General features: G+C 43.2%; 1 protein-coding gene across 2 annotated transcripts in view; it reads right to left on the bottom strand.

Moving 5' to 3' along the window:
* XPO6 (exportin 6) overlaps window positions 1-10,540 on the bottom strand; it is a 134,664-nt gene extending 124,124 nt beyond the window's left edge. For both annotated transcript variants that reach the window (XM_014587730.2, XM_014587731.2), the window contains exon 1: window positions 10,261-10,540. In XM_014587730.2, coding sequence (XP_014443216.1) covers window positions 10,261-10,263 — 3 coding nt within the window. In that variant the 5' untranslated portion in view covers window positions 10,264-10,540. The remainder of the gene's footprint in view (window positions 1-10,260) is intronic.
* Between the last annotated feature and the right edge of the window lie 145 nt (window positions 10,541-10,685).

Raw genomic sequence — 10,685 nt, 5'->3', positions numbered from 1 at the left:
AAAAAAGATTTATTTAATTCCATTTGTTATTATTATTTCTTAATCTGACCAGACAGAGACGGAGAGAAAGGGAAAGTGAGAAAGTAAGCCACCAGGTCTAGGACTCAACTACGGTCGGCCATGTGGGAATTCAGCACCTTTAACAACCACACCATTTGCCGGCCCTTGCAGCTTGTTTTCTCATTTTTTCTCTCTCACTGTCTCTCGCTCTTGCTCTGTCCCTCGTTGGTCAAATTAAAATAAATAAATAAAAGTTAAATAAAATAATTCTTTAAAAAAAAAACAGTATCTGAAGACAGGGCAAGTCAGTGGTACAGTGGTTAGAGGCTGAATACCACATGGCTGACTACAGTTCAAGTCCCAAACCCAGCGGCTTAAAAAACATACCAGGTACTCATGGGTGTGTGCACCCAAAATCCTGAAGGGAGGGAGAAATGATGAAAGAGAGGGATTGCAGCATGACTTTTCCCATGGGGAAGGGTGCTTGCTTGTTCTCTTGCACACGTGTATTCTTTCCAGCAAGCACACACTTTTGGCAAAATTAAAAAAAAAAAAAGACGAAGACAAAAAAGTCTGCAACAGGTTGTAGAATGAATAATTGGGAGTGGGGAGATTATTAAAATAGGAACAGTAAAGAACTACACTTTGAGGAATTCCTATCCTCCTCACCCCAGCCTATACAAGCACATTTTCCTTGACCTAGACATATATGCCAATACCTAAGCAATCCAAACACCTAAACCCCTCAACATCCTTGTCCTGTTCGGCGCTGGCGCTGATTACCCTCAAGACTCAACAGCAACTGCCTGTGCACCCACAGATACAGCCTAATCCGTAATTTATCAGCACATGGCCCACAGCCTGTCAGTTCTTCCTGACAATGTCTTTACCTATCATCTCTTCCATCTTTACCAAATCCAAATCACCACCTTATTAAAACTCATTATTCCCAGTCACCAGGTTAAAGGCTTCCAAAGTCAACTTGAGCTTTTTCCCCTTCCTTCATTCCTTAACTCTGCAACCAGAGTTTTAAGTGACAACTCTCTTGCTCGCGTCTTCTCTCCACATCCAAGACCAGGCCTTTGTCACATCCACAGAGGGATGGTGTCACATCTGGTTTCCAACGAATCTAACCTAGATGTAGATAGACTGATCTTCCTTTTTAAGGAAAAAAAACAAAGCCAAACTACTTAAGCTAGTATTCTCCATAATCTAGCCATAAACTCTAAAACCTTTTCTCCAGCTATTTCTTCAAAAAAAAAAAAACTCTATGATGGCCAAACCAGTACTTGATTTCTTTAAAAAAATTTTAATAATGTTTTATTTACATTAATTATTGTACATTTTGTTTTTATCTTTTTTGTTATAGGAATATGCACTCATCAGAGAGAGACAGAAAGAGAGTTACAGAGAGAGAGTGAGAAATAACACCCCCAAAGGGAAGGGCCATGCTGTAATCCCTTCTCCCCTAGTCTGTTTTTCTTTTCTTATTATTATTATTTAATTTGCTATAGGGTACGTGCACTTACCAGAAAGACAGAGAGAGACAGAGACAGAGAACAAGAAATCACCCCCTCCAAGGGGGGATGGCCATGCAGCAATCTCTTCTCCTCCATTCTCCTCTCATGATCTTGGCACGCGCACACACACACACACCTGGCGTGAGTTTAAGCTACAACATCTAAGTCGACTACGTGGGAATCCAAAAACATAGCCGTTATGCCAACTGCTTGTGTGACCCCCCCCCCCCCCCCCCCCACAAGACTTTAGGCATGCATACATACATGCCCAGCATGTTTTTCAAGCTGCTGGGTCCAGGGTCCAAACCACACAACTGGCCATGAAGAATCCAGCTGTCGACCTCTATGTCACCTGCTGGCTCTAACTGCTGTACATCTTTGTGGACTACAATATAGATTTCCAAAGTATGCATGCAGCCTGTGATAATGAAATCAAGGATATTACCATATTCATCATTTTCAACAAAGAATACATGTGTACCTTCAATTTTTGCTCTGATACCTTCTTAACATTACATATAGTTTATCCTTCTCTTTTAAAATATCCTTACTGTAACTTCTATTTATCCCAAGGAATCTTCTTTGAACACCTAAGAACTCCACAGCATTCCTATCACAATTTAACTATCCACTATGCTGGGAATTGTCCTATACTCTTCAGATATATCAGTAAACAAAATAGAAATCCCAACCTTTATGGCGCTAATATTTTAGCAGACGGAGACAACAAAAAATAGGCTTCGTAAATAACATCAAGTATATAAAATGTTAAAACCTGTAAATGCAGGCCAGCAGGCAGCATGATGACTAAGGTGCTGGACTACCACATGGCCATCTGTGGTTCGAGTCCCAGACCTGATGGTTTGCTTTCTCTCTTTCTCTCTCTCTCTCTCTTTCCCCCCCTGGTGAGTACACATGCCCTATAGCAAATTAAATAATAATAATGATAAATAAAATTAAATAAATCTTTTAAAAAAATAAAAAACTGTAAATGCTACCAAAAGAAGTAAAGGAGGAACCAGCAGGTGGCATGGTGGCTAAGGGCACTGGACTCCCATGTGGCAAACAGTGGTTCAAGTCCCGGACCTGGAGGCTTGCTTTCTCACTTTTCCTCTCTCTCTCTTGCTCTCTTGCTGTCCTTCTCTGATCAAAATAAAATAAATAAAGTTGAATAAAATAATTATTTTTTAAATAAAAGAAGTAAAAGAGGATATGAGGGATGAGAAGTTCTGAAGTAAGATTCCCATTTTAAATGAGTGTTAAGATGGGAAGACCAGCAGATGGTGTAATGGTTATGTTGCTGGATGCCCACATAATCAACCATGGTTCAAGTTCTGGACCTGGCAGCTTAAAACTCACACCAGACACGTGTGTGCATGCCCAAAATTCCAGAAGAATGAAGGAGAAGAAACTGTGGCATGCACCGCCCCCCAGGGGGGTGACTTGTCACTTTCTACCTCTCTGTCTCTGTCTCTCCAGCAAGCACACACACCCTACAGCAAAAAATCTCTTCTCTAAAAAACATAAAATCAGGGACCAGCAGTTAGCATAATGGCTATGTCGCTGGACTCCCACGTAGTCGACCGCGGTTCACGCCAGACCTGGTGGCTTAAAACTCATGCCGGGCGCGTGTGCGTGCATGCCCAGGATCCCGAGAGGAAAATGGAGGAGAAGTGATTGTGGCATGGCCAACCCCCCTGGGCGGTGATTTCTTGCTTTCTGTCTATCTCTGTCTGTCTAGCGAGCGTACACACCCTATAGCAAAAACCTCTAAAAAAAACAAAAAAAAAAAAAAAAAAAAAAAAAAAAAAAAACATAAAATCAAGTAATAGATGATAAGGGTAGGCTTCATTGGGAAGGTGACTCTCAGAATTTGAAAGTTTAGTGATTCCTAGGAGAAAGCACAGTCCAATCAAGTGAAGGCTTCAGCCAGGCCAAAGCCCTGTGGTTGGACCACATCTGAGAGGTACGAAGAACAGTAAGAAGGCCGGGATAGCTAGAGCAGAATGAACAAAGGGCAAAGTAGCAGGAGATGAGCTTGTACCACAGTAACAGTTAGACACGTCTGACAAATAAGCCTGCGTGTTACGTAAGCAGTGGTAGATATGAGACTGGAGCTAAGGAGAGAGATCTGGCTGGAGTTCTTGGCCTATAGGTGATCTGAAAGAGTTCACTAAGTCTGAGGCCTAGGGCATTCCAGCCGTTTAAAGATCAGTGCACCCAACCATAGTGATGCAAGTGGTAGGACACTGAGACGCAAGGCTGAGGCCACATGGGAGGCCTGGGTTAGATCCCAGACCAACATCAACAGGCCAAGTGCAGTTGTACTCACTTATGATCCTGGCTAACCGGGAAGCTGGGGCAGAGGATCACAGCGGAGGATCGCAAAGGCTAAACCCGTCAAAATACAGAGGCAGCGGGATGGGGACATTAACAAGTTCATGAAAAATGTGTATTATGAATAAACTATGGCTGGATTTCAAATTTTTGCACCAAAATAAACTCATATTTTATTTAAAATAAACTCCATTTTGTGAATTTTTTTTTGCCAGAGGGCACATGTGTATGTATAAGAACAGGGAAGAGAAAGAGAACCCACAAGAGCAAGCATCCTCCCACAACAGGGCCTAGTCATAGCACAATCCTTTTTTCCTCCATTTTTCCATCTTGTCAGGATTCTGGGCATATAGCTATATGCCCAGTGTGGTTTCCAAGTGATCATGTAAAGATTACAAACTGCAGTCAGCCATGTGGGATACAGCTCTCTCTGCACATTTAACTACTATTATGCAGCTGGTCCTCCACGAAATGTCTAAAGTCTCCATGTATTCCTTCTTCCCTCCTCCTCATTCCTTTCCTCTCTCTTATTAAAAATTTAGTGTGATGGCTGGGGCACTGGATCTCACATGGCTCCATGGTTTGAATCTTGGACCCAGTGGCTTAGAAAACACATTAGGGACATGTGTGTGTTTGTCCAAAGTCCCAAGAGAATGGAGAAGGGATTGTGGCATAGCCATCCCTCCTGAGTTGATTTCTCACTTTTCTTCTCATTGTCTGTCTCTCTCTCTCTCTCTCTCTCTCTCTCTCTCTCTCCCCCTACACTCCCTCAAGCAAGCATATGTGCCCTATAGCAAAAACCTTAAAAAAAAAAAAAAAAGAAAGAAAGAAAGAAAGAAAGAAAGAAAAAGAAAAAGATCAGTGAAATGAGAAAGAAACAACTAGTAAGACCTCTTTAGTCTAAAAGACAAAGGAATAATTACCGGAAGAGAGAATTGTTCAACTTGTCTGATGCTGTTGATGGATGGAATAAAATGTTTACTTCTTTTTCATTCTCACTTGACACCTATTATTTCCAATTATCTTTACTGATGTGTATCTGATCTTTCTAACTATCTGCAAACAACTTTTATTTGCAATAACTTTTTTTCTTGTCAAACTTCTCACTTTCTGTCTCTGTTTCCCTCTGTCTTTCTGGGGAGAGCTACAGCAAAAACCTCTTTTAAAAAAAGGGGGCGGGGGATAAAAATAACTTCTACCTCCTGACATTGTTTTGAAGAGAAAACGGGTTAACACATGTAAACTATCTGGCATGTACAAAGTTCTCTATGTTTGTTACATTGTAGCCACATCGCCTAGTATTCTAAACTTGATGGTGAAAAGTCAATAAATTATTTCATGAATGAATAAGCTGAGACACTGAAAAGCTCTAGTTTAAAGTAGATAAATGTTTCTCTGACATATTTTGGGGTGGTTTTGTTTAATGGGTAATTTCATAATTTCAACCATTTCGTACACTGATTTTTTCATAAGCTGTTAGTTACTTCTTGATATTTAACTATCTCCCCAAACCACCTCTATGAGGTGACTGACATACAGAACCTCTGGGTACTGATGAGCCCTTCCCTGCTAGCTCTCTATATCACCATGCCTTCTTTATACCTCTTGCAGCATGGTACAACACAACACTGTGGATGAACAAGCTGATGGACACATCATGAGAGTGGCCAAATGTAAGGGACCACTCATGGTAGGTGACAACCAAAAATAAGAAACCTTTATGGGACCAGCAGTTAGCATAATGGCTATGTCGCTGGACTCCCATATAGTCGACTGCGGTTTGAGTCCCGGACTTGGTGGCTTAAAACTCATGCCGGGCATGTGTGTGTGTGTGTGTGTTTTCGTGCGTGCCCAAGATCCCAAGAGGAGAATGGAGGAGAAGGGATTGGGGCATGGCCATCCCCCCTGGAGGGTGATTTCTCGCTTTCTGTCTCTCTGCCTCTCTCTGTCTCTCTGCCCACGTGCCCTATAGCAAAAAAAAAAAACTCAAAAAAAAAAAAAAAAAGAAAAAAGAAACCTTTGTAATAAATGTAATTTCTAAACAACTAAAAAAGAAATGCTAATTTAAGGACATGATTTTGTACAAGATTGCCACATTAAGCACCATTCAACATGAAGTAACAACTTTCCAGAGAAGTAATAAAAACCTCTTCTAAAATGTTACACCACTTAAGAACTCCTGAGAATTCAATAAAATATAATAATGTGACCAGCAGATGGCGAAGGCGCTGGAATTCCCACAAGGCCAACTGTGGTTCAAGTCCTAGACCTGACAGCTTGCTTTCTCTCTTTCTCTGGCAAAACTCATGTGAAATAATAATGATAAATTAATGAAATAAATAATTCTTTTTAAAAAATGACGATGCAATCAAAAATAGTGAAAGGTCATGAAGAGTGTAGTTAGCTGCTCTAGTACTCCAAGGACAAATCTTTTTGAACTGGTTCTAAGGTCCCTCGTAGAGGAAAAGTCCCACAGTTCCTATGCCCCACCACCGATGATCTGAGAACCAAATAAATTCAAATAATTGGATGTCACTCCTGATCACCTTTCCCATAGCGTGGCACGATGTACTGCAAAGAGCACAGACTTCAGAATATAGACCCTTGGAAAATCAGGGCTCTGTTCACGTAGACCTGTCGGTACTCCTGGGCAGGAACATGATGCTGGCTGGAAAGGCTGGGAGAAGGATCCCAGCATGAGACTTTGTTGAGGGTATGTCTTTCTCTGTCTCTCTCCCTTATGAAAGAAAAGATTTTTTTTTTTTTTAAAAAAAAGGTTCAAATGTATGTCAACTCTTAAAAATAGAAATGCTAAGTCTTCAAGCAATGGGGAGAAAAAACATTCCTGGAATAAAGAAAGAGCTGTGGCCTCAAAGAAAAGTCTCTCTTCCTGTAAAACATAATCAGTCAATGGCTTCTTTGCTTTTGGGGAACCAAGCCTGCCCCACCCAAATCCTGACCCTGGTTACCTACACTTGAACCAGTAGTACGTGACTCAGAAATGATCTGATTACACCATCCTATTCACCTTATATCCACTGTGACGACCTGCTGTGTGCTTAAGTAACTGAGAACTAGATTACAAAAGCCTTGAATCCCAACTTCTGAAAAAAATGTACATGGGTTATTAAGTCAACTACTTTACAATTAATTACTCAAAGGGATCATTCTCCCAATGTTCTGCCAATTAAAATGAAACATGAACATAAGGATGCCTGACTAGCTCAGTTGATAAAATGCTGTCCAAGGGTCCTAAAGCAATGCTCTAAATCCTGTGAGGGGAGGAATCTGTCAGTCTTGTACATTCCTTAGTGCCTGGCACATAGTGGCTACTTACAATCCACGAAAGATTTGTTATACCCACATTCATAGCAGCATTATTCACAATAGCCAGAAGGTGGAGGCAACCCAGGTATCCACTGATGGATGAACAGATAAACAAAATGGGGCATATATACACACAGACAATGGAATTCAGCCTTACAAAGGAAGGAAATTATGACACACCACCACCACATGAATGAACCCTGAAGACATTATGCAAAGCCGGTTACAGAAGGACAAATACTGTATGATTCCATTTTTGTGAGGCACCTAAAGTGGTCAAATTCATAGAAACAGAAAGGAAAATGGTGGTTGCCAGGACTGGTGGGGAGGAGAACTGAGAAAGGAAGGGAACAGGAATTCATGTTTAATGAATAGTTTTGAAAGATGAACAAACTCCTGGAGATGGACAGTGGTGATAGTGCACAACACTGTGAATATACTTAATGCCACTAAACTATACACTCAAAAAAAATCACTGAAGTGGTAAAATTGCTATGCATATTTTACAACTAAAAGCAAACAAACAAACAAAAATTAAATTTATTGAGGCCTAGCCACAGTGGCATAGAACATAGGTTACTACAATGAAATGCTGGAGCCGAAGATGGGAGAGAGACGCAGGTTCAGATCCCCCGTCACCTCAACACACCAGGGTGACCTTTTGCTGAACAAGAGGCTGGCAGAGGGTTCCAGATGTAGGGAGGCCTATGTAGATCTGTCTCTCTCAAGAAAGAAACAAAGAAGGAAATAAAGAACTTTTTTCAAAGTTACTGAGAGAATAAATGAAGAAATAATAAGTACTAGTTTCATCAACCACTAAATGTTATACCTCATACCTCTTGATTTTTTTGTTTGTTTTTGAGAGAGATTTTTGCTATAGGGCATGTGCGCTCATGAGAGAGACAAAGAGACAGAAAGTGAGAAATCACCCCCCCCCAGGGAGGATGACCACAAAGCAATCCCTTCTCCTCCCAGGATCTTGGGTGTACGCGTGCCCAGCATGAGTTTTAAGTCACCAGGTCCAATACTCAAACCATTATCTACTACGTGGGAGTCCAGTGACATAACCATTATGCTCGTGTGCCACCGCTCGATTTTTTTTTTTTTTTTTTTTCTTTTTGGGAGAGGTTTTTGCTATAGGGCGTGTGCGCTCGACAGACAGAGAGATAGAAAACGAGAAATCACCCCCTAGAGGGGATGGCCACGGCGCCATCCCTTCTCCTCCATTCTCCTCTTGGGATCTTGGGCACGCATTCATACGTGCCCGGCCTAAGTTTTAAGCCATCGGGTCCGGGATCCGAACCACAGTCGACTACGTGAGAGTCCAGCGACATAGCCATTATGCTAACTGCTGGTCCCTGGATTATTCTTTATAGATATTTCATTCTCCAGATTTCATAGATGAGGAAATCGGAACTTCGGGACCTTGACAGATCTGCCACTATATATGCAGTGACTTCAAAAGTTTGTGAAAAATATCAAATTAAACTACAAATCTATTTTGGTGCAAAAAAATCTTGAAATTCATGCATAATTTTTATATAACATGTACTTTCCATAAACTGTTTTTTTCATTGTCAGAGGGCACGTGCACTTGCCGAGAAAAAGAGAAAACAAGCATCCCCCACTGGGGTGTGGTCATACTCTTCTCCATTTTTCTATGCTTTTGGGATCTGGGGCACTCACCTTAGGTATTTCTCAAGCCACCAGCTGGCCATCTGAGATGTGCTCCCTTAACCACGAGGCTAAGGAGCTGGCCCTCCGTACACTTTATTCAGACCTCTCATATACCATGCGTGTGTGTATACAAACATACCACACGACGCATACATAGTACATACTATACACTGCTGTTTAGCATTAGTGGTATATTTTATCCAGATGTTTGTAAGCCCCATGATGACATGGACAGGGCTACACCATAGATCCTTTTTCTACACCCAGGACCTAACTAACCACTCACAGCCCCCTTCAATGTTTTGACAATCCCATTAGTCTGAGCATCTGTGTTACAGAAGATATAACTGTGTCCCTTTCTCCACAACACCCTAACTTGGCAGCAATAAAATGGGAGGACTTAAGGAGACAGTTCTATCCTGGAGGTACCCAAACACAGCCCGGGCAATCAACCACTCACCAAAGCTTACTCTGTGCCAAGAGCTGGGGCTCTTGCTTGAGATCAAGCTCAAGCAATTTCATTTTTGAGGGAGCTGAGTGTACTGCAATAGATAAAGCTCAGAAACAATTACAACAGCATAAAGATAAGTGCTTAACGAATAGATTTGAGTACACAAATCCAAGTTCATACCTAGTAACCTAGAGTTCTGGAAAATGTGGAAAGTATCTTGAGAAGAGGAAGTTTCTGACCTAGATCCTTAAAGGATGAATAGTTTTCCCAGCACCAGAGAAAAGACCAGAGCATGCAGCAGGAAAAAAACAGCAGCCTGGATGTCACAAGAATACAACCATTCCTAGCCTTGCCATTTTATACGTAAGTGACCTCGGTAAACCCGTCTCCGTTTCTCCATACATAAACCTATAGCTGGATGAGATGTTCCCCAAGAACCTGTCCAGCTCTGTTAAGTGTGTTATCTATAATAGTAGCTTCGAAGAAGTCAGTTTGCCAGGGTTCAATCCTGACCTAAGAGTCGCTTGACCTTGAACTTGGTAATTAGTTGCCTTGCTGCCTCAGTCTCCCCACTTTAGAACAGTAGGTTAGTGTGATCATTCAGTAATACACGTCTATAACTAAGCACAGGGCCTGGTGCACAGCAAGCCCTTAATGAGCAAAAGGCAGTTATGGTGATGACGAGCTGAGTTACAAGAGGCAAACGCCAAATGCAAGGGCTGCGCGGGCTGAACTTCCAGGGCCCTCTCAGGCCCGAGGCATCCCTGGGGGGGATGGGAGCGCGGAGCCGGGGCTGCACACCCTGCACGCATGTGTCACCGGCCAGGCCCGGCACGCGCCTCTCCCCGCCCTGGGGAAAGAAGCGCTGGCTCAGCAGCCCAGGGCCCGCGGCCGCCCCTCTGGCCAGCCGGGAGCCTGGGGAGAGAAGAGGGCCCGAACCCCACTTACCATGCCGGCTGGGGAGGGGGTGGCTCAGGTAAGCTGGCTCTTGGGCTTCGGACACGTCCCGCTGGCACAGTTCAGGTCATGGTCCCGGCAGGCTCAGGAAGTCCCCCGCCCAGGCAAAGACAACCCCTTCCCTACCCGGGCCCCGCAGGGACCCTTTAAAAAGAGTACGGTCCCCGGGTCCGTTTCATCGGGGTCCGCCGGGACAATTCATCCAGACCCACCCGCCCCTCCCCAAAGAAACTGAAAAAGCAGGAAACAGAGCTTGGAAGCCGGCGAGGAGGGAGCGGCTCCCCCCCCCCCCCCCCCCCCCCACCCCCCCCCGGGGGGGATGGCCACTCCGCAATCCCTTCTCTACCATTCTCCTCTCAGGATCTTGGGCATGCACGCACAGGCATCCAGCCTGAGTTTCAGGTATCGCGTTCAGG

This window comes from Tupaia chinensis, unplaced genomic scaffold, assembly GCF_000334495.1.
Source record: "Tupaia chinensis unplaced genomic scaffold, TupChi_1.0 Scaffold000231_1, whole genome shotgun sequence".
Taxonomy (NCBI): domain Eukaryota; kingdom Metazoa; phylum Chordata; class Mammalia; order Scandentia; family Tupaiidae; genus Tupaia; species Tupaia belangeri.
The sequence above is the reverse complement of the archived record's forward strand: the minus strand, read 5'-3'. Positions and strand labels throughout refer to the sequence as shown.